This window comes from Vanellus vanellus, assembly GCF_965231255.1.
Source record: "Vanellus vanellus genome assembly, contig: HAP1_SCAFFOLD_1430, whole genome shotgun sequence".
Lineage (NCBI taxonomy): Eukaryota > Metazoa > Chordata > Aves > Charadriiformes > Charadriidae > Vanellus > Vanellus vanellus.
In genome coordinates, this window is record NW_028128395.1 from 13229 (window position 1) to 36716 (window position 23488).

General features: G+C 48.9%; 1 protein-coding gene across 1 annotated transcript; it reads left to right on the forward strand.

Annotated features, from left to right (window-relative positions):
* Nucleotides 1-1479: 1479 nt before the first annotated feature.
* YTHDF2 (YTH N6-methyladenosine RNA binding protein F2) lies at nt 1480-23478 on the forward strand. Its single transcript, XM_082500392.1, has 5 exons — nt 1480-1562; nt 1806-1830; nt 2260-2339; nt 6586-8172; nt 22475-23478. Exons 1-5 carry the CDS (start codon nt 1536-1538, stop codon nt 22496-22498), a joined length of 1743 nt encoding a protein of 580 aa, XP_082356518.1. The 5' UTR covers nt 1480-1535; the 3' UTR covers nt 22499-23478.
* Nucleotides 23479-23488: the final 10 nt, after the last annotated feature.

The window sequence follows — 23488 nt, forward strand, 5'->3', positions numbered from 1 at the left end:
CACCTCCCTCCATCCCCTTCTGGCTCACCCCGTGCTGGGGAGGGACGGCATCCTTTTAGGGAACGCTCCCCCCAAATCCAGACTCACACCACATCCTTCTGCCTGCCCGAGCTCTGCCCCTCTCTTGGCCGGGACAGGGGTGCCCCTTGCCCGGGGGTCCTGGGGGGCTGCCGTGGCCCCTGGGGTGCTGGGCTGGGGGCCATGCCCTGAGCATGGGGACACCAGAGGGACCGGGACAGGCTGGAGAGGTGGGTCCGTGCGACCCTCGTGAGGTTCAACCAGGCCAAGGGCAGGGTCCTGCCCGGGGGTCGGGGCGACCCCCAGCACCAGCACAGGCTGGGCGAGGGGTGGATGGATGGGGAGCAGCCCCGGGGAGAAGGACCTGGGGGTGTTGGTGGGAGAGACGCTCAACACAAGCCGGCAATGTGCGCTCGCAGCCCAGAAAGCCACCGGCATCCCGGGCTGCATCCCCAGCAGTGCGTCCAGCAGGGCGAGGGGGGGGGATTGTGCCCCTCTGCTCTGGGGAGACCCCAACTGGAGTACTGCATACAGCTTGGGGGTCACCAACAGCAGAAGGACACGGAGCTGTTGGAGCGGGGCCAGAGGAGGCCCCGGAGATGCCGGGAGGGCTGGAGCCCCTCTGCTGGGAGGAGAGGCTGGGAGAGGTGGGGGGGTTCAGCCTGGAGAGGAGAAGGCTCCGGGGAGACCTTATTGTGGCCTTCCAGTGCCTAAAGGGGCTCCAGCAGAGCTGGGGAGGGACTTGTTACAAGGGCATGGAGTGATGTGACGAGGGGGAATGGCTTCAAACTGGAAGAGGGGAGATTTAGATGAAATATGAGGAAGAAATGTTTCCCCTGGCGCAAGGTGCCCCTTGAACACCCCATCCCTGGAGGTGTTCAAGGCCCGGTTGGACGGGGCTTGGAGCAACCTGGGCTGAGGGGAGGTGTCCCTGCCCAGGGCAGGGGGTGGCACTGCATGAACTCTAAGGTCCCTTCCAACCCAAATCATTCTGTCATTCTGTGACACCTAAATCACCGGGGTGCGACAGGGCACACCAGGGGGTGGGACGCTGCAGCCAGGCTCCGCCGTTTGCCATTTTCCCCTGGGAAAGCCCCACTGGGCACTGGGGGCGCCTGTCCCTTTAAGAGCACCACGACTCCCCCGCCTGCCCTCCCTCCCCCGGCCGACAGGGGGCGCTAATCCTGCCGGTCCTCCGCCGGCCCGGCATGCACCGCGCCTCACCCCCCACCCCCCCACCCCACCCCCCCCCGCCATTGTGCTTGGGAGCGCGGGGCGCGCGCGCGGTGCCGCGTGACGCCCGGGGAAGCGCGTGTGGGCGCTGAGGCGGCGGCGGGGCCGGGGCCATAGACGCGGGGCCGGAAGGAGAGGCGAGGGGGGTGGCTAGAGCGTCGCCCCAGCCAGGCAGCCGCCGCGGGCCAGTCCGAGTCCGCCAGGCAGCCGCGCCGCGCCCGCGCCCGGACAAAAGCCGCCGCCGCCGCCCCGCCCCGCCCCGCCCGCAGCCCCGCCGCGGAGCCATGTCGGCCAGCAGCCTCCTGGAGCAGGTAGGAACCCCCTCCGCCAACGCCCGGCCTTCCCCTTCGCCGCGTACGGGGCCAGGCCCGCTAGGCGAGGCCGCGGCTCGGGGCCTAGCGGCAGGGGAGCGGCGGCCGCGGCCTTCCCCCTCCACAGGGCCGCGCCTCCATTGTGCTGCGGCGCGGCCGGGCCTCGCCGGGCTCCCGCTTCTCTCCCTTCTCCCCCTTCTCCCTGACTGACCGCACTCCTTCTCTCTTTCCATGCCGCGCCAGAGACCCAAGGGCCAAGGCAACAAAGGTGAGAGCCCGGGGGCGGCGGGGAGGGCCGGGAAATGGGGGATCCCGCCGGGAAGTTGCGGCCGCGGGGAGCGTGCCCGCGGGGGAGGGATGAGGAGGATGGCCGCCGAAACGCGCCGGGCACGGCCTCGGGTCCCTGTGGCTTCACGCAGCGGAGCGGGGTGGAGAAAAAAAAACAACAACAACAAAAAAAAAAAAACCAACCCAAAGCGTGAGCTGTGGGGTCCATCGTGGCCGCTGGGGCTGGGGAAAGTTTGCTGTTAAAGAGCGTTGGCGCGGTGGTGAAGTGGCTTTCTGCTCTCTGTTGGGCTAAGCGTGGTATATTCTAAGCTAGAGAGCAATAGTTTTATTATACGGTGTGTCTTTAAAGTTGGTAAACGTTCGAGTTTATCAGCAGAGTTCCTTCTAACGCTCGAAATCTTTTCCTCAGTGCAAAACGGATCTGTGCATCAGAAGGATGGGTTAAATGATGATGACTTTGAGCCCTACTTGAGTCCCCAGGCCCGACCGGTGAGTAAGAGTAGCTGCTAAGGGGCATGAGGGGCCAAAAGTGCTGGGGGGCTTCCTGCTGCTCTCTGGTGAAGGCAGATTTGGCATCCCCATCTCCACCGATTGCATTTTGATGTTTGCCAGCTTTTACTGTAATATGCCATTTTATACCTGCATTCATCCAGGCAGAAAACACTGAATACCATGAGATTGTGGTAGGTGAAGTATAAAGGCTTTAGCAACTTTTTGAGGGTGTAAGGACTTCCTACAGTTGATGTTCAGCTTTTTTCAACATAACTGCCTTGAAGTTACCATTTCTGCTCTTTCAGTTTTACTGTTATGACCTTGTTTCCTTGCTGGTTTCTGGTTCTTTACACCACATGAGGAGATACACTACGTTGCGTTGTGAAATTGCTTCACACGATGCAGTTACGCTCCGAGGGCTTTGGAAGGATACTATCAATGTTCTTATCTCTCAGCCAAGTAAACTGAAAATGCGTGTCATGGGGTTTTCTGTTTTTTCACCAAAAAAAAACCCCACAGAACATACATGTGATAAAGGCTGTTAAGACTTTTTGAGAACTTTAGTTAGAGGGCACGCTGGAAAGCTTGTGATCAGCTCCTGAAAGTTAGACTTCCAGTTGCTTTTTCCTCTTAACTTTCTATTTGAGATTAGCTCCACTGTTAACTGTTTTTTGTTTGTTTTTCTTAATGAGTGGTAGGAGAGTGACACATAACAGATGGGGTTCAGCTGATTAGATGTTACAAGTAAGCATTATAGATAAACATCTGTAGTGGCACTGGAGCAGTTAGTTCATTTTCTTGGCTTCTCTTTCCCCTCCAGCCATGGTTAGTAAAAATAAGCTGTTCTGGTTTTTCTGGAGGTTTTTTTTCATCATTTTTACTAGTCAGTATATTTTTTTTTTTTTTCAGATAAGTGATGCATGTTTTACTGGAACGTAAGAGCAGGTTTCTGTCTCAGTTAAATTTTCAACACGTATTTTCCTAGTCTGTGCTAAAGATATGAGGCTAAATATTCTTTGAGGTCCCATCAGCTGTTCATCATCTTAAGAATTCAGCCTGTCCATTAGGATAATTTACTACATTCAGCTCCCTAAAAAGTTACAAGACTAATTTTGCCCTGCATAGGGCAAGAGAGTGTGATTACTTTCTCAAGTCTTGAATAAAACTAGCTATTTTCCTAGTAGCTGTCATTTAATGGTGGAGTTTTTTCCTGTCCCAGAAGTTAACATTGCAAATTTCCAGCTTCCTTCTGTGTGTGGACATATTTCCTGCAAAGTTTAGTTTTATTTAAATCTCCTAAAGAGAGTGAAGGTTACTAAAATGCTAGAAGCAACATGATATTTTACCCTATTTTGCATGTTTGGTGAAGAACTTCTGAATATTTAGTTTCTTTTTGCGTGTGTCACACTGGTAAAAATACATTTTAAAAATAGGGAAGTGATTGGAGCGCGCCTCAGGAGGGGGAGAGCTGTCGCTCTAGAAATTCAGCAGGAGTGAGGTAAAACCACCACGTTAACTTTGGATGAAACTTTAGGGTAACTTATTTCAGTTTCTCACCATGCTGTGTAGCTTGTCAGCTCTCATCCCTGTTTTGACGCTCGATATGATAGAAAACAAAAGCCTAGGGTTCAGCCTGGAGGGAGCCATGGTTCTGCTGTGCCACCCAGCCAGGCTCAAAATCCAAAGGCATCAATGCGTGCAGAACTTCTCTGAAGATGGGAAAGGGAGTTACAGGTACGGCTCTGAAAAATCAATCAAACGCAGCCCACTGCCACAGAGTAATGCAAGGGGGTTCTGAAATTGCTTTCTGAGCTCCCTACACAAGTGTGAGGTAAGCAAGTTGTAAAGTTTCATGACTCTTCATTCAGGAGCTGCTACTTCGGGTGCGACTGTTACTAGTTTGTCAGCCTAGGGAATGAACTTACTGTGTATTTTAAAGCTCAGATACACAGTAAGTGGTTCTTCAACAGTCGAAAGTACTAAAGCTCAATGGCAACACTAAGTAAGCTTAAACCCTGGTTCTAGTCTGAGATGAAGAGGAATAGTGAATTTGAGGAAATAACTGTACAAAAGGTCTTAGTCATTGGAGAGAACTAAAAGCCGGTGAAGTTTTATTTGCATACTAATCAGTAACTGTGTCAGTTGTGCGAGTGCAGGGTAGCAGAGCGAGGTGGCGTGTTTGATAGCCAAGCGTAGCGCTAGATGCTAGACGTTCAGGTAGTGAACAGCAGTGAGCCTGTCTTAAATCTGCTTTGAGCTGGTACTGCTCAACTGCTGTTTAACTCCTGTGCTCCCGCCTTACTACGTGAGTGTAGCTGGTGAGTACTCTACAGGTAATAGCTTAATACAGACTACATTAAAATATCTCATGAAGTTAAACGTATAATGGCATGTAAGAAATATTTTGAGGTGACAAGAGGACAGGTTTTCATCTGACGGCGATGTTCTTTGAGGGAGAAGCCTGCAGAGAGGAAACAGCTACTCTGCCTGCTGGGCTCAGGTTTTAGGTATGGGCCAGCATGTTTATGTTCCATTAAAGCTGATTGAGAGCATATTGTTACTCTTGTAATTGAGGGGATTATCTTTTGAAGAGACTTTGCTGGTTCGAAATAATCATATTTTTTTTTTTAAGTTCCTTCATTTGTCTTACAAATTAATCTGTGTCAATATTCGTGCTTTTGGGCAAGTTGAGCCCTAAAGACTGTTTGGTTTGGGTTTAGCAGGAGTGAGTTCCTCACTTAAGAAAACTGTCCTGGATAAGAGTTAGTTTTGTCATTTATTTGCTTTTGGGAAAAGGAAAGGCTGGAGAGAGTGTCTCTGAGTTTTCTTTCACTCATTCACACCACGAAGTGTCACAGAAAGCTTTTTAATGTTTTATACAACGAAACAAACCTTGTCTCTCAACACGTTATGTTAAATAATTCCTATTAATTCTTGTGAAGTTGGGGCTAACCTAGTTAGCCCCAAACCTGTTGCTTTCCTTTAACTCAGTGGAAGGTGGAGAGACAAACTGGCTTTTTCTGGAGGGTGCCAGAGCCATCTTGAGAGCCTCCATAGATTTCAGTATGGCATGAAGTCCTTTGGGAGCTGCACTTGGCATGGGAAAACGTGATTCAACGAAAAAATGGAGTAGAGCCTGCTGCAAGCCAAGCTTTTAAATGGGAACCGAATCTGACTTTCGTCTCATCTGCATTGGGTTGGCATGTAAGCGGCTGTATAGCACAAGGCTGTCTGTGCACAGGTTCAAATTACGGGATGATAATGTCCATTAGTGTGGCTTTAACCACTCCCCGGAGGGGCCATTGGTTTGAATGCAAAATGACAGATGTTTTTCATGTAAGCAAATCTTGGTGCTGTCTTAGAGTTCCCTAATTGTAAAATTAGGCCTTTGTATTCGTAACCTAAAGGCTACTTGGATTTTAAAAGGGAGTCACGGGCATGGAGCAGCTTTTTTTCCTCTCCAGAGCTGAAGCCTGCTTTTTTGGGCTGCTGCTGTCACCATGCTGTAAAAGGCTGCTATTGAAACCTATCGATTACTCCCTGTTTTCAGGTATTTTTTACTGTGTGCCCACAGCACTGGAGCGTTTTGTGTTTTGAGGATGAGGCTTTAAATCCCTGTTTGTTTGCAGGTTTTTGGAATGTTTTGAGCTCTCAAACTTTAAATTGTAGTGATAAAGCTGTTTTTATGGGTAATAAGTTTAAGGAAGGAACTTATGCAAAAGGCAGTCATTTTTGGCAGTGTACTTCCACTGGACCTTTTTTCTCCATATTCCACTTCTCTCTGGATCCTTTCCCCAAACCTCCCCTCAAACGGCAAAATAAAGGCAGATATGTACGTTACCCAGGCAAGAAAAGCACTCTTTGCTAGTAGCTACAAAAAAGTAGAAGATAATATTTGGATGGTAGGTAAGGTACTGTGCTCATAGCCTGAGCAGGAGCTCTGGGGCAGTCTGGTGTCCAGTCCCACATTGTGCATCAGGAGCACAATGCGATCCCGTCTGAGCCTGGGAAGCTTGCTAAGCCTTTGTGTTTAATCTTTCTGGCAATGAAACAGTTTTTAGAGCACTCCTAACAAAGGAGGTGTTCAAGGCCGGGCCTGTTTATCTGCCCAGCCCTAAGGTAGGGAAGGGTGGGGCACGGGAAGTCGAAGATGGCTTTTTTTCCTGGTCCCTTGAAATTTGTTCAGCTCATTCTAACAATTCAGTGCTTATTTTTTGGTTTGCCTTTTTTTTTTTTTCCCCAGAATAATGCATACACTGCAATGTCCGATTCCTACTTACCAAACTACTACAGTCCCTCCATTGGATTCTCCTACTCCTTAGGTGAAGCTGCCTGGTCTACGGGGGGCGACCCACCCATGCCCTACCTAACCTCTTACGGACAGCTGAGCAACGGGGAGCCTCACTTTCTCCCAGACGCCATGTTCGGGCAGCCAGGGGCCCTTGGCAGCACTCCATTTCTCGGGCAGCACGGCTTTAACTTCTTTCCAAGTGGGATTGACTTTTCGGCTTGGGGGAATAACAGTTCTCAGGGACAATCCACTCAAAGCTCTGGCTATAGCAGCAATTACGCCTATGCCCCTAGCTCGCTGGGTGGAGCGATGATTGATGGGCAGTCTGCCTTTGCTAACGAGACTCTGAACAAGGCTCCTGGCATGAACACCATTGACCAAGGGATGGCAGCTCTGAAGCTGGGCAGCACAGATGTTGCAAGCAACGTCCCGAAAGTCGTTGGTTCGGCTGTCGGTAGCGGATCCATTACCAGTAATATTGTGGCATCTAACAGTTTGCCTCCGGCTACTATTGCTCCTCCAAAGCCGACCTCCTGGGCTGACATCGCTAGCAAACCGGCTAAGCAGCAGCCCAAGCTGAAGACCAAGAATGGCATTGCAGGTTCAAGTCTTCCACCGCCTCCGATAAAACACAACATGGATATTGGAACTTGGGATAACAAAGGGCCGGTGGCAAAAGCCCCGTCGCAGGCCTTAGTTCAGAATATTGGTCAGCAGCCAGCCCAGGTGTCCCCCCAGCCCGTGGGTCAGCAGATCAATAACAGCCCACCGGTGGCACAGGCTTCAAGCGGGCAGCAGCCCCAGCCGCTGCCCCCGCCGCCGCCGCAGCCGGCCCAGCTGCCTGTGCCGCAGCAGGCAGCTCAGCCCACCCGCTGGGTCGCCCCTCGTAATCGTGGCAACGGGTTTGGTCAAAACGGAGTGGACGGTAACGGAGTGGGACAGTCTCAGGCCAGTTCTGGTTCTGCTCCTTCGGAGCCGCACCCGGTCTTGGAGAAGTTGAGATCCATCAATAACTACAACCCCAAGGATTTTGACTGGAACCCAAAACACGGCCGGGTTTTCATCATTAAGAGTTACTCTGAGGACGATATCCACCGTTCCATTAAATATAACATCTGGTGCAGTACAGAGCACGGCAACAAGAGACTGGATGCCGCCTATCGCTCCATGAACGGGAAAGGCCCCGTTTACTTACTGTTCAGTGTCAACGGTAGTGGTCACTTCTGCGGAGTAGCAGAAATGAAATCTGCTGTGGACTATAACACATGTGCGGGTGTGTGGTCCCAGGACAAGTGGAAGGGACGTTTTGATGTCAGGTGGATTTTTGTGAAGGACGTTCCCAACAGCCAGCTGCGGCACATTCGCCTAGAGAACAACGAGAATAAACCAGTGACCAACTCCAGGGACACTCAGGAGGTGCCTCTGGAAAAGGCTAAGCAGGTGTTGAAAATCATTGCCACCTACAAGCACACCACCTCCATCTTTGATGACTTCTCACACTATGAGAAACGCCAAGAGGAGGAGGAAAATGTTAAAAAGGTAACTTGTTTGTTTGTCTCGGCGAAGTCCTGTGGGGCAGGAGATGGAGGAGGGCTGCCTCGCGTTGGAGTAAATCTGGGGCCAGAAGGCGTGGGCTTGTCAGCAAGGTTGGTGGGCATCAGTCTGCCTTTTGGCTAGCTGCATGCTCGCATGTGGAACCTGCTACCAAAACGGCAGCCCCTGTTTGGGGTGGAAATGGGTGCCAGCACCCCGGCAGAGCTTAAAGGTGTGAGGAGGCTTGCCCAGCCCCTGCCTGCAATCGACTGCCCTTCGCTTGCTCTAAATCTGAGCCTTTCCCAAGCGCTGTATTCTACACGAAATCTGTTTCTGTGCTATTGTCAGCTCGTGGATCGGGACAGTTTAAAAGTAGGGAGAGATCAGTGGGGGGTTTGGGGAGTTGTTAGAAAACAGAGCTGGGTCTTTGAACAGCCGCCTAATCCACCCCCTACCCAAAGTGGGGTCAGCGTGACAGATGTTTCCCACCGCTTGTAAAACCTTCAGGAACGGCAGTTCCTGTTCCTCCCCAGGCAATCTATTCCTACGCTTAATTATCCTTCCTGTTAGAAGGCTTTGTCTAATGCCCAACCTAAATCTCCCTTGCTGCAATTTCAGTCTGTGACTGCTTGTCCTCTCTCTGGTGGACGCGGAGCGGGTCGTTATGTTCCTCTTGGCAGCGAGCTCGGCTGTATTTGAAGCTGGTGGGCTGCCGCCTGCGTGGGCACTGCCCAGCAGCATGGCACGTGAGCCGTGCTTGAAGCTTGCTGTCATCGACTCATTAAGGGGAGGATTGCTAATTGAAAATTCTGCCCAAAATTCAGTGCCCGGTGGGCCTTGTATCTTACTGGGGTACAGCTGCATTAAAGCCACCTGTGGCCAACCTTCCTCACAGTAGGGGTCTTGCCTGTATTTGATCAAAACGGTGATTACGAATTAGCTTTAGCACAGTTTGCCAAGTTTTCTGATGATCTCTTTAGTTTCAGCGATGGGGAATTTCCCACCCAACAGTTGAAGAACTGAATCAGGAGCTGCAACTCACCGTGACAGTAAATGCAGCTTTTAATTTTTTTTTTTTAATATATTTTACTTGGAGCATTGTCTGTATAAATAGCATCACCCATCCAGAAAGGTGGTCACGTTTTGCAACTGATACCCTGGCACTTCAAGTGCTGGAAGAAAATCTGCAAGGGAGGAATACATTGCAAGGTGTGGAGGTGTAAACTTGATTTGTATGAGAACCTGAATATTTTGCTTGACTTCACGTCCTAAAATTGTTCTGCCTGGTATCCAGCCTGTAATGAAGTGGTGATTTTTCTTTTACTAACTGAGGCTTTGAATGCAATTGGAAATCTAGTCTGTGCGGGACATTTTGGGAAGCGGGACTTCTCGTACGCTCCAGATGTGACTTTAGGGAACAACAGTTTGCTGTGCAAGAGGGGCAGACCATGGCACAGTGGGAGGATGCAAGGAGAGGGGGGGAATGTTGCTGGAGGGCAGGTGGGGGTTGGATGGATGAGGAGAGTTAATAGTGGGTAAATGTAAGCAGGTAGCAAGCAGAAGGAAGAGCAACGGAGCGGGGAAGGCTGGGGGAAAAGTGGACAGACGGATGGTCTCGTCTGCTGTGTTTGCGAATTGTTTGTAATGCCTGAAAATCGATAAGGTATTAAAAATGTGGCTTAGCAATTTTCTTAAAACTGTAAACCATCTTCACTCATCTCTCCAATTGTATTTTGAAATCTCCTCCTCTGCTTTCTGCAATTTCTTTGAGATGCGCTGACGCACGAGGGCAGGGAGCAGGAACAGCAGCTGATGGGCGTTCAGTGCGCCAGCGCCTCCTCTCGAAATGATGCTCGAGTTGGTTCAGCGTGGCGCTCCGGTGCAGAAGTGGTCGATTAGGAAAACATTTATTCTTTGAAAGGGAACTTAGTCATGTGTCCCTGGAATTCATCGGCAAGGATAGAGCCTTGTAGATACACAATTGGTGTTTGCTTTTTACCATTGACTCACGCTTTGTTGCACGCTCAGGGCCCCTGCCCTGCGACATCCGGCACAGAGGAAGTGACTTGGTCTTTTTCAGCAGCAGCTTGACCTCCTCGATTGCTCGCTGACGCAGCCTTGAGGATGGTTGGGGTTTCTGTAACTGCTCTTTCATGGTTTCATTGAGAAGCAGTCGGTTTTGCTCAAGGAGGGTTGTTTTTTTTTTTTTTTTTCCCTGGACAATGCTGATGGTTACCCTGGGACTGTAGGTGGCAAAAATGCCCAAGCTGTGCTATGTCTGCCTTGAAGCATCTCAGGTAATCGCCTGGAGGAAAAAAAAATAAATCAGAAACCAGAGTTGAGGCACTGGAAAGTTAAAAAGCTGCTCTGGCAGCAGCCGGTGGGGCAGCTCCCTGCCTGTGGTCTGTCAAGCTGCTTTTGTGTTGGGGAAATCCCACTGCTACCAGCTCTTTGTCTCTGCCACCAGTCTTTGGATGGCGGCGATATGTTAATGTTCTGCATTCCTGTTCCTTGAAGCTTAAATGTCTCAAGGTTTGGCTTGTTTTGAACTTCGAGCAAGCTGCGATTGTTTCACTTGGCTTCAACTCGCCTAAACCTTTGTCTGATTTGCAGTTTGATTGCTGCTTGCTACCCGAGCAGATGGATGACCTCTTGTGAAAGTCTGGGAACTCTTGGATATTCCTTTATACTTCTCACTGTTAGAGTCACTTCTTCAGAATTCCCTAAAATAGTTGCCAGAAATCATATGAAAAATGCTTTGCTTTTTGTTCATGCTGATCTCGTTGGCCGGTGAAGGGGGGAAATGGTTCAGCGTTGAAAACACTGAAATCGTGCTCTTGCTTGCCTTTTTCTGCTGCCTGTGCCTGTCTTGACCTCAGAGACTAAGCTCCATGTCCTTTGAGTGTCTTGCTTTGCTCTACTAATCTAGTTTTTTAAAAGGTTTGTATGTTCTCCTGACCCAAAATGATGACGCTGACTCCCAGTACAACCCTACCTGGAGCAGTTTAGGACTTCTTGAAACCCTTAATAGCTGCTTTTGTGGTAGAGCATTCACCAGCTTCCCTGTAAGGACTGTTTTACCTTTGTTTTTTTTTGTTTGTTTGTTTTTTTTTTTAAAAAATCCTTAGCCTGTAGTAATACACTGGTATTGCTAGGAATGTTGCAGTGACCTCAGTGTAAAGATCTTAGTGATCAGCTTGCACGTGAAAGGTTAACAGCTTCTGTTTTCTGGAAAAGCAATGAATATCAACTCTTAAGGGGAGTTTATTTTGGTTCTTTCTCCCATTGCCTTGCCCAAGGTTGGGGTACTTGGCTATTTGCGGGTCCCAGGGATTTTAGGAAGGATATCCCATGAAAACCAGTCCTTTCCTGTCCCTTCTGGAGCCAAAGTGTTCAGTTGTCAGGTTTGCAGTAGATAAGAGACACACTGTGTTGGGACTTTGGTGGGTGTTGAGTCAGGATGAGCTGTGCAGGATGGGGTGGGTTTTTGTGGGTTTTTTTCATGCTGAGGTATACCAGACACGAAACGGAAAGGTGTGATTCGCCAGATTGGAGCTATTATTTCCGGAAACATGCTCCTTTATGTCTCAGCTGACACCATCTGCTGGTTAAAGGAGTATTAATAGTTGCGAGTGTCACTGCCCCCTTTAGAAAATATGATTTAAGGGAAAACTAAGTGGCGTTACATGAGCCTATTTGAAACTGGCAGACTATTTCACAGTCACTCTAAGAAAGTCATGCTTTCTGATATATTTTGCAGAGCTATTTTTTTTTTTTTTTTTTTCTCCCTAAGTGGTAATTGTGGTGGGGAGGACAGAGCATGCTTCCTATAGGGTGGGCTTGCACTTCTTTCTCCCACGGTTTGTCATCCTGGCTAGTGCTGCATTTGCTTTGGCTTTACCATATCCCACAGGTCAGTGTTTCTGACTACAAGATTCGGTTCCTGGATACTGCATATCCGGGCAAAGCCAGCTGTTTCCCGGGACAGCAGGGGAATGCTGCTTGCACTCGCACGGTTCCTTTCACCCCGTCATCCCAAGGCTATTTGCTTTTTCTGCTCCAAATCCTGGCCATAGTGAAGTTCATTGATTGATACACCAGGACAGAATTTCCTTGCTGCAAATACCCTCTGCTGTTCGGCAATGCACGCGGTTTATTTCCAGGTCTTTTAAATCCTGTAGGTCTGCGTCCATGCTTGTACGTTTGCCCACTAAGCGAGGAAACAGAAACCGTACTGCTTTTTCTAGTAGTTTGGTGCTGGCTGTTTGACATAAGGAGTGCTTTGTGCTTATGGTGTTTTTAAGTCAGCACTGCAAAGCCCTTAACAGCATTCTCATGTATTTTTGGTTGTGTTCTGGCTTCGTTTAAAGGCAGAAGAAGACTGGAGGGGAAGGCTTAGATCTGACTGGTGCTCTAATCCCTGTTTTCTGCTGTAAGACGGTGGAGTTTGTTTCCCCATCCCCAAAGCGGGAGCAGCTGGGAGCCATTTCACTGCAACTAAAGTGGAAGTTGAGTGGCGGAAGAGCAAGCCTGTGGCGCTTGCCTCATAGCCCTGCCGCTCACTGTTAATATCTTGTTACCAGTCTTGAAAATAATATTAACATAACATATTAAAATATTATAGAATAATAAAACGCTATAAAACACAATGCTCAGAGTTGACTGGTTGGTTGAAGGAGCTGTCGAGAGGCGCTGTTTAAAATTGTTTCTGGAGGAGTGGTGATGATCACTTGGTGTGAGCGAAGCTTCTCACTGTCTCCCATACAGGTTGTCTTTGCCTCAGCTGGGTGGTTTCAGCTCCGAGGCAGAATACCCTGAACCTGATTGTTCTTATAAATATGTTAATTGCATTCATTGTGAGCGTACTAATGACTTCAAATGAATGTTAAAAAAAAAAAAAAAAATCAAAACCTGCTCTTCCTCCTTCTGCAGTGAAGTTGAAATTGCATGGCTGGCCAATTCCCTAGAAACAGCGTGGAGGGTTTGGTATGCGAGCAGGGAGTGTGTAAGATGTCATCAGCAGTGGCTTCTTTTTTTTTTTCTTTCAAGCAATCTGGGTAACTTGCTGACACTGAGGTTAATAGCTACCAACACAGGCCTTGTATTTCAGGTTATTTTATTAACAGCTACTTCTCCAGAAGAAGTAGTTTTCCATGGAAGATGAGTATTTGCCAGCCGTTTTGTTCAGTGAAATCATCCAGGCACGGTCCTGTTAGTTCCTGGGATTTTCTGTCTGGCGCACAAGTGCGGTGGGTCACAAGAAGTTGCTGAAAGTTGATTAAGATGCCAAGAAAGCTGTTGAAGTACATTGATATGTCAGCCTTGTGTATATGCAATGCATCAAGAATAGCTTCATGCGCAACATTCCTCACTTCTTCTTAATGAAGATGTAGTTCTGCAACAGTGGGGGTTTTTTTTGTCTGAAAGAAGTTGCTTTCTTCTTTTTTATCTCCAATAAAGTGTTATGAGACAGGCATGTGTTGAGGAAGCTTCTTGTTCTGTACCGTGCGATCATTTCGCTGCAATTACTAGAGCCCTCTCATTTTCCTGGATGTTCTTGTTTGTACCTGGTAGTAATTGTACTATCTTATGGCTTGTGAGTTAATAAACCAGTTCCTTAGTGGTGCAAAACGCTGGGCGCTTGCCAGCTCGAACAGTGCCACCGTGCTTTTGCTGCGGTGAAGTTACCCAGGGAAGTCTCCGTTAATGAGGATTGTCATCATCCAAGCTGATGACTGGAATAGAGAGTTGATTGTAGCTCCTTCCAGTGACTAGCTGCCCAGTGTGAGGCTTTTTAATTGTGTATAAGTCATGTAATAGTGCATTTCAGCAGTTAATAATAGAGCATTTGGATTTTGTAAGCTGTTCTTCAGCAAGAACTTGGAAATGAAGAATGAAGATTGCATTTCTGGTTCCATATCATTAGAACTTTTTTTTTTATTATAATACCAGTTTAGAAGATGTAGATAAAATCTACCTAGAACTGTTCTTTTGTTTCTAATCTTGGGGGGAAAAGAAACCACGCTATTATAGTTTCCCTCCCCTTGTGTATCTGTACACACAGGGAAGGCTCTGCTCTGCTCTCTGCTCTGTTATTTGTAATGTGGTGCCATCTCCCATAAAATGATTTCAGAGATTTTCCCATCATTATCTGCAAACTTTTAAGTAGTTGGGAAGCCCTGATCATCAACCTTTTGGCTGTTGCAAGCCAGCCTGATTTCCGGTTCAGCTGATTCGAGTGCTTGATACATTTAAAGGAGAAAAAAAAGAATTTGAAATATAAAACTGTGTTCCAGTGAATACTGCTTTGTGTTCTCTTTCAAGTGGCAATAAAATGAGGGGACACACAAATGGCTATAGGGAGTGTTGGCTCTTTTACTTGAGCTTGTGAATTCAGCTCTTCACGGTTGACAGAAGTAGGCAAATAGATCTCCTCTTGTCCTTTCATAATACAGAATATTGCAGTGCGTTTTCTTTTTCTTGTAGCACGAAGTATTTCTTCTGCCTTATTTGGGATGGAGGTGGTATCTTAGCCTCAAACACACTTATGGTCAGACCATAAGTCTGTGTAGTGTAATGTTGCGTCCCTTGTGGCCGCAAGTTCTGCGGGTCTGCTGGACACGTAGCGAGACACTGCTCAAGCATCCTTGCTCTCTTTTTCCAAGTAAAAAGCTCTGTGTGCAGCTAACAGTAACACGGTCGAGAGCAAATGCCTGTAAGGACAGTACAAGCACATACTTAATCCATCTCTGAAGGTTTTCCTTGCCTTTAACAATTGGTGGCTCAGGAATTTCTTTGGCCCAGAGGATGTCTCTCTCTGTCTTTAATAGCTCATGATTTCTCTTCTTGTCCAAGATTCTGATGCATTCCTTGAACATCCTCAGGATCCCGCAGCAGCAAGTTCTTCAGCTTAATTATGTGTTGTGTAAAGAAACGTGTCCTTTTTTGAGTCTGCCTCATGTGATACTCCCTAGTTCTTGTGCTGGAAGAGGCGGTGAGCAGTTGATTTCAATGTCTTCTCTGTGCCTGCTCTGCTTTTACAGTCGTCTCCCTTCCAGGCTCGATTGCTAGAGCGTGGTGGCTCTGCAGATGGAAGCCCTTCTGTCCTTTGCTCATCCCTGTTGTTGTTTTCTGACCCTTTTCCAGTTCTGCATGCCCGTAGAGATGGAGAGGAGCAGAGCAACACACGCTGCTCAGCATCTATGCTTGGGTTTGTATAAAGGCGTAGTGATGTGCTCTGTGCTGAACGATGTTGACTTTTCTTGACGGTAGGCGTTTTCCTGGAGTCGTAGATCGTAACCCTGAGCTCCTGTTTCCAGCTGTTAATGGTCAGTTCGGAGCCTGTCATCTTGGAGTTAGGACAGGGATTTTTCCCACGTGCATCACTTATCTAAACCAGGCAGACCAAATTCACTGTTATGTTCAGCTGTTTTTTTTTCTCACAAAGTCCTCTATTTCTTCACAGTTGGCTGCTATTTTTATTACCCTCAATAGCTTCGTATCGTCAGTAAACTTTGTGTCACTTTATTATCACTCCTCTTTCTAGACTTTTTATGAATACGTGGAACCACAAGTTCCAGTGAAGCTCCGTAGGTTTTCTCCGCACAAGATCATTCAGTCCTTGGCATTACACTTGCATGGTGCGACAGAGGACAGTGCAAAGGCTTTATTAACTCTCCAGCAGTGAAAATTTTGAAACATTGAAGTGGGGGTCCTTCCTTTTCTAGAGAGTCATGTGGCACTCATTTTTCCAGTGCTAATACTTACTGTGTGAGCTGTGATTTAAGGCAACCAAAGTCACGAAACACATTTTGTGTGAACCCAAATGAGAAGGAATACTGGTCTATTTAAAAAAAATAAAAATAAACACCTTGCTGTATCTGGTGTAGGTCAAAAACTCTGGTGCGATGCTCAGGGTGAGCCTCTGGTAAGTGCTGTCAGCAGTTCAATGCTGTTTGTTTAAACTTTCACATTAACTATTCCCATTACTTCTGTCCATGCTATTCACCTTCTTCGCTGCTTTGTGAGGATTTCAGGGTGGGCAGACAGGTCGAAGCCAAGTGCCCCTCTCTGTAATAGAGAGATTGAGCTGCCCAAATGGGAAGTGTTGGCAAACTGCACAAAGAAACGAGGCAAACTTCTCATGCCTTGTAGTGACAAGGAAGAATAAAGACTCCCTGTTGTAAGACAAGAAGGATTTTATTTTCCATCCTAATGACTTGAAAGAGCGTGTGCTGTTATTTTGCTTGTGCTCCAAAGCCGGCAAGGCCAGTTCCAGTCCCTAGTGGGAGCCCAGTCGTCCTCGCGTGGAATGCCACTGGGAGTCCTCCGAGCTGCCTCTTCGAGCTGCCTCTGCATTGCTCTTTGCTCTAAATATTCATGTACGCTCTTACCTTTTCTGCCATCCTGTTTCCTGCATGAGTTTTGCCCTGTGGGACAAGGCTCTCTATGGGAGGGTAATTATAAATGTTTATGGGAATTGGGCTGCTTTATTCACGCAATCAAGTGTGATGTTTAAGCAAGAAGAGGTTCATCCTTTGCAACTGGTTGCATCAGTTTTAAAGGTGCCTTGAAAGATGCTGGGGCACAGCGGTGTGCCTGCTGGGACCACCCCACTTGTGTAAAACCCGCTGGCACCCACGGCAAGTCCTGGCACTCTTTGTGTCCTTCTTACCCCTAGCTAATTGCTCTGACATGGAAGTTCGGTATCTCATACGTGCGTGGCCACTGTGGTGTTTATGTTCCCTGATGTTAAGGCATGTTTTGGGTTACAGCTGTACCTGAAGAATTGCATCTTGCTGGCTTTTATTTATTCTCCATGACTTCACATCCTTCTAAACGGTGGAGTGACTGGTGTGTAGCAATGCCGTGGTGTGTGCGGGTTTTCAAGAGGAAACCAGAACTTCCTAACTGCCCGGCCATGTGTGCTCGGTGTGGTGGCAGCAGGGGACACTCTGCTGCTTCCCGCTGCCTTCTGCTTTTTGGGGGGCAAAGTCTGAGTTGCAGGGACTGACCTGGCAGGGTTATGTCCCTGCTTGGCTTGTGCTTTCTCAGTGATGTAAGTTTGTCCCATTTGGGGTTGTGTGGATATTTGGATTTGCTCTGGTAGATTTCGATTTGTAAAACAAAAGTTCTTTCCTGCTCTGACAAAGAATCACTTATATTTGCATATCTTCTGTCTTAGTTCTCAGTGGTGAGCTCCGTTACATCAACGGGAGGTCGGATGAAGACATCTGCCTATAACCAGGTCACTATATGATTATTTTATCCCCTTTCCTAGGTGAGGCAGACTAGGATGTAGCTTTTCTTTGTAACTGGTGGCTTTCTACTGCTGACAACAGGAAAACCTCGTGTTTGGTTTGTAAATCAGTTAGGACTTGAGGCTGTTTGTGGAGCAGACGAGCATAATAAGAAAGTGATGCATCGTCCGTCATTCATGCTGACTGACCGTGCCTTGAGCTGATCCTTCTGGGAAGGCTGTGCTGGGCACGTCCGAGGCAACGGGCTGCTGTAACTCCTGATTTCTAAGGCAAGTCAGACGTTTGCCTCAGAGACATGGGCACGTGGCTATCCTGCTGCGTTGTTTGCTAGGATTGCATCCAGCGCGCAACAGGCGGCAGCGCTGGGAGGAGAATTCAAGCAGCAAACCGCCGCATCGTTGCAGCAGGCACGGTGGGCTGAGTCGGGCGGTTGAGCGAGGGGTCTGGATGAGCGAGAGTTGCATGTGCGTGTCTTGAGGCCGGTATTTGATTGCTGGGTGTCTCGGCCCTTTGGGGAATGGTACTGTTAGCACAGACCATAGTCTTAATGAAGTGATCTCCTGCTGTTCCTTCATGGGCAGGTACTGGGAGGGTGGTGCCTTTTTGCTTGTAGGACCACTTCAGCTTGAAACTGAGACTGCTTCCTGGCCTGCCTGATGTCTTCGGGCTGTTACACTCTGCTCCAGATCAGACGGGTCCAAATAAACCACGGTTTGTATGCTGCACGGCTGGGCCCCATGCTCTTGGTTCTTCTCCAGGCCCTCCCTTTGATTATAGTCTTCTATTTCCCCAGCTGTAGTGTGGCAATAATAGCCTTGCTGGAGGACTATTGAGGTTGAAGGTTTGTTGTTAATCAAGGTAAGAGTCTCTGAACAAATGTGCAACGTTATCACCTATTGTCATCATTTCTCATACAAACTCTTGAGCCTTTTGTTGTTGTTGGCTCCCCACAGCGTGACTAGATAACGTAATCTCTCATCAGCCTTCTCCACCAGCTTGTTCAGTTGCTATTATCAGGACCCAGCTTGTGACATTGCTGCAGCCCCCTGGGGACAGTGGTGACATGACTAAAGTGGCTTAAGCAGGATGATTACAGAGGGCTCCTACTTACACATGCTCGCCTTGTCTGAGCTCGGTGCCTCTAAACACCGCCAGCCCAGAAGCATGCTCTCAGTGACATGTGGGTGCCAATGCTTGATTTGAGCGATGGCATGTGTCTTTCTAGTCATCGGTCTATCGCTTTGCACTTCAGCCATTTCGGTGCTGCCATGCTCCTGCCCCTCCAGTTGATGAGATGTTTGATGGATGGAGATGAGAGTCTGAGCTGGTGTCTTTTTCTTGCTCCTCCCATGAGGATCAATAAGACACGGCACAGGTGTGATGGAAGTGCAGCCAAAGAGAGTAAAACACTTTCTGATGAATCTCATTGCCCTCCAGGGAGTATATGTGAGAGCGAAGCCCAGCGTGTGCGTGCAGATGCTGCTCTGGCTTCTGGGCTGTCCCATAGCTGGTGGGCTGTGGGTTACGCCATCCCACAGCCCATGATTTCAGAGGAGGATGAGCCAGGAAGGACAAACGTTTGCAACACCGCTGACCCTTACTATGTGTTCTGGTATATCTGCTGCTTTGTTATGATTTGGGTGCTCACTTGTAACTCCGTAACACCCCAAGGACCAAAATGTGTTTGCGGGATGTACTGCAGTTGGGCTGGCAGATTAGTAGGTGGTGTAAAAATCCTTCAGGCCCTGGCTACCGCCCTTTCCCAGGAGGAGACACAAGAGAACGGATGTGAATCTCCTGGAGAAGAGTGAGAAAAGCAATATTGAAATTAGTGGAGAGCAGAGAGCTGTTCCTTCCCTGCCATGGAGCCCTGCGGGCAGTGCCCACGGCAGAGCCTGCCTGGCTGAGCAGAACTCATGGCTGGTGTCCCCCGGGGATGGGGGGAGGTTTGGCTGTGCCTAAAGTCCTGCTCTTCATGGAGGGCAAGGCAGGACAGCCCAAGGTAGGTGTCAAAGTCAACCCCTCGAGAGCCTGAGGCAGGTTGGGTTAGACGTCACCCTGCATTTCTCCGTGGCGAGCTCCTTGGGGTACTGTTCACAGCGCTGATGGAGGGGAGGGGTAGTTCTGTGACGGTATTTTGAGGTTGACTCACAGGAGGTTTTAAACGGAAGACTAGGTTGAGAAAAATTGGGCTGTTTTCCACCCTGAAATTAAGATGTCCACTTCAGGCATGTCTCTGGCCCCCTCTCAAGCTTAGGGGCATGGGGACATCTGCTCTAGCCTCTCCTTTGAAGGTGATGCCTTCTGTTCTGGCACACTGGGATTTTATGTGGGGGTCACTTTTGCCCCGAGGCTGGGTCCTGTTTCCTGCTCCCTGTCTTAAACATACACTGGCCTCGGGAACGGGCTCACCTTCACAGCGGGGAGGAGAAGTGACTAATCAGGGGTCCATCTGGTCAGCTAACGGGCCGGTGTGCTCATCAGGACCCTCAGCCACCGTCTGCAGCCATCCCGGGACACTGGCCCAGGCTGCTGATGGCGAGGGGGGGGTCGATTGAACCTGGCAGCCGGCTTATCCCGTGTCTGCATCCGGGAAGACAGAGGCATTAGCTCAGGCAGTTGCGGCTTCTTCCCGAAGGAATGCGTCACGTTGCCATCTGTCCTTGTTTAACATAACGTGCTGGCTGCTGAGCCAGGCAGCAGAGAAGGAACAGGCTTTGGCACCTTCCTTTTGATTTGTGGCTTTCCCTGCAGCACTTGTTTTACTTCACGTTCAAGACTGCCTTTGCTTCCCACCATGGTAGGTGGTTGGGTTTGGTTTTGTTTGTTTGTTTGTTTGTTTTCTGTTGTGCAATGGTGGTTTTTAGCAACACATAGCACCTGCAATGGATTCGGGCAGACTGACCAAAGGAGAATGAAATCAACTTATGTGGGGCAAATATTCTTGAAGGGAATGTGTGCCTTCCTCCCCAGAAGGCAGCCTGTGCACAGCATCACGCAGGGCTTGCTTTGCCTTCCATCTCATGCAGAGGAGCTGGAGCTCCTGGGGTCACCATGTGCGTGTGGCCGAGGGGCTGCCAAAGCCTGGGGTATTGTTTCGGGCTGGATGCGAGGCCGCCCTTTTTGGGAAGGTTTCTAAGAATAGAGGGCTGTACATACTCTTAGGCTGGGATTGAAGCGTCTGGAGATGAGTTCTCCTCAGATTTAGCAGTGGTGGCAGAGGACATTGTTTCTTCGAGCAACCTGCATGCTTCTAGCAGAGGTGGTGTGCTCCCCCTGCCAGTGAACCGCTGAGACGGAAGGGAATGTGCCCTCTGATCACTGAGTTAACATGGGACAGCTCTGCCACTGCCCTCCTGTCAGGGGACACAGCCCCGGGCAGAGCAGCAGACACGCAGGGAAGCATCCTGCGCTGAAACAACCAGATTTCGGTTCGTCAGAGCCCTGATAGTGTCCCTTCTCTCTGAGTGACATAAGTTGACGCAAGGGAGAGCCCGTGTGGTCTTGCTCTGCCAGCAGGCACCTACTGCAGGTGTTGCTTTGCTGTGCAGGCGGGATGGACTTGGCACCTCTCGGGACTGGCTTAGGTGGCAATTAACTCACTCTGCCGCTGAGCGTGGGAGCCAGAGCCGAAACGCCGTAGTGCTCTTCACACAACAGACTGCAGGGACTTGCCTGCGCTCGGTGAAGATGCAGTTAAGAGGCGGGGAGGAGCATCAGCCAAGAGCCCTTTAGTTGTCAGTTTTATTTTTGAGGTGGTGTCATATGATCTGGAAATGGCACTTTGAACGTGGGCTGGGGCAGCGTCTCTTAACCCTTTGGGATAGTCTAAACTCGCTTCTGTCCAAAGCTGCTGGGTTTGATTTGGGTTTAACAGAGAAGAGACTGTGGCACGTGGCGCAGGAGAGGATTTAGTAGCCCTTGATGCCTGGGTGTATTTGGCGCTGTGCTGCCTGTTCGGCTTGGTGCAAGCGCTTGGACAGTGCGTTCCTCCAGTGCTGGAGGAGACATGCGGGGGAATACCAAGGGGGTGATAGCAGCAGTTGGTGGGAAACCCCTGGGGCATCAACCCTTGGGAGGCCTGTGAACTTGTTGGTTTTTAAGTCAGATGCCATCAGTAGGTTTCAGGGTTATCAGTGAGGTGTTCTGCTGGTAGCTGTGGGCTATTTCAGGCCCTGCGGACCGAGGCAGCGGTCGGTACTCCCTAGGTCTGAGCTGCAGGTTGCTTGGATGCTCAACTGTGAGCTCGGGTGAGGCCACGAGGTCTGTGCAACACCCGCGGTGCCCGGGGAGCCGGGCTGCCCTGCTCCGGCAGCAGCTGGACGCAGGCAGAGCTGGGCCCTGGCGTTGGTTCCTCGCTTCCCCCTCCTTCTCCCCAGAGCAGGGGCTCTGCCTGACCCCCGCAGCACTCCCGAGCCCTACTCCCAAAGCTGCCCAAGTCTTCTCCAGCTCAGAGCTCTGCTTTGCTGGTTTCCAGCCTGGAGATGGCACCGAGATGTCTTGCGGGTGCTGCGGGTCCGTGTCCTGGAGTGAGGAGCTTTGTCCCTGCACTGACTGCAGCTGCAAACTTCAGCACTGACGTAGACTCACTTTTTTTTTTTTTTCCCCACCAATTCTTCCTCTGTTTGTCTTTCTAAATTGTTGATGGGTTGGTTTTTTTCCCCTGTTCTTCCTCATGCTGTTAAATTTCTGGCTTGGAGCAGCCTTGGCGATGTCTGGCCTGGGGAGAGCCCGTAACTCCGCTGATGGGTGGTACCGGGAGCGAGGAGGGAGGAAGGGGAGCGGAGCTGTGCTGTCTGCAGCCCTCGTAAAGGGGAAATGCGATGAGCTGGTAGACCTAAGCAGCGTGAAACGTCGGCACGTTAGCTGTACGTGGCTGCGGTACCTCCTCCAAACAGAGTATTTCTGTTTGCGGACTTTGCTGGCGTGGGACAGGCCTCCATCGCAGATCCAGGTGTTGAAATGCTGATGTGTGAAAGCGCTGAATAAAATTAGGCTTGGCTAACATGTTCTCTTTTCTTTTTTTTTTTTTTTTTTTTATTTTGCAGGAACGCCAAGGCCGTGTCAAGTAAAAAGGCCATTCCTCCCCCAGAGACTGCAGCAGAGATTGCATCCCAGCTATCTTTCAGAGAGAGAAAGAAAGAGCAAAAATATCCCAGAAAGAATTAGGACTTTTTTTTTTTTTTCTTAATTTCATTGACTTCAAAAAGACTCTTACAAACTTGCAGTTTAAAAAAAAAAGTATTGGAATTTCACAAGACATAGGACTTAAAAAAAAATCAAAAAAACAAAAACAACAAAAAAAATCCCTTCTAGGTAGAGTATAGGTAAAAACTGTCCCCTTTCTTTTGGCTTTGGTTGTGATTTCAGAGCATACGCTTTGTTTTTTGTCTTTTTACTATGTTTTTTCGGATTTTAAAGTCCGTAAGTGGCATATGCCTTCTTTTTTTTTTTTTTTTTTTTTCCCTCTCTAATTTTTAAACCCCGCCGCTCCCCTTCCTTCCACCCCCTCGCGCCTCCTTCCCCTGGTTTTGACGTTTGCACTTGGAACACCGAGTTGTAACATCCACCACGGAAAGTGGAGTAACTGGGTTTTTTGGTTTTTCTCCCCCTCCTGCTCCCCACCCCCCCACACCTGGAAGAGGAGGAATCCTACGAGGAAGTTGGGGTTTTGGCCTAAGAAGAATTGAACAGAAATTTGTCCACGAGGTTGTGTCTTAAAGGTGGTTCATTTTTCTCTGACCCTTTGTTACTCAAAAGTCAAGTACTAGGAGTCCTAAGAAATGTTCTGTTCTTGTGCATTATACGGATTTACAGATTAAGTCGGGATTAATTTGATTTTTTGAAAGCTGAGAACAGTGGTAAAAACTCGTTTTGTTTACAGGAAAATGAATTTTGGACAAAAACAACAACAACAAAAAAGGAAATATTGTAAAATGTGTAGTGAATATGTTTCTTCAGTTTCTTGTTAAGCCAATGAGGAATGGGCGTTGCCTTTCTTTTCACCATTAATCACTTCTCAATAATAAACGTGAGATCCTGTTGAGCATCACTGTTGTCTG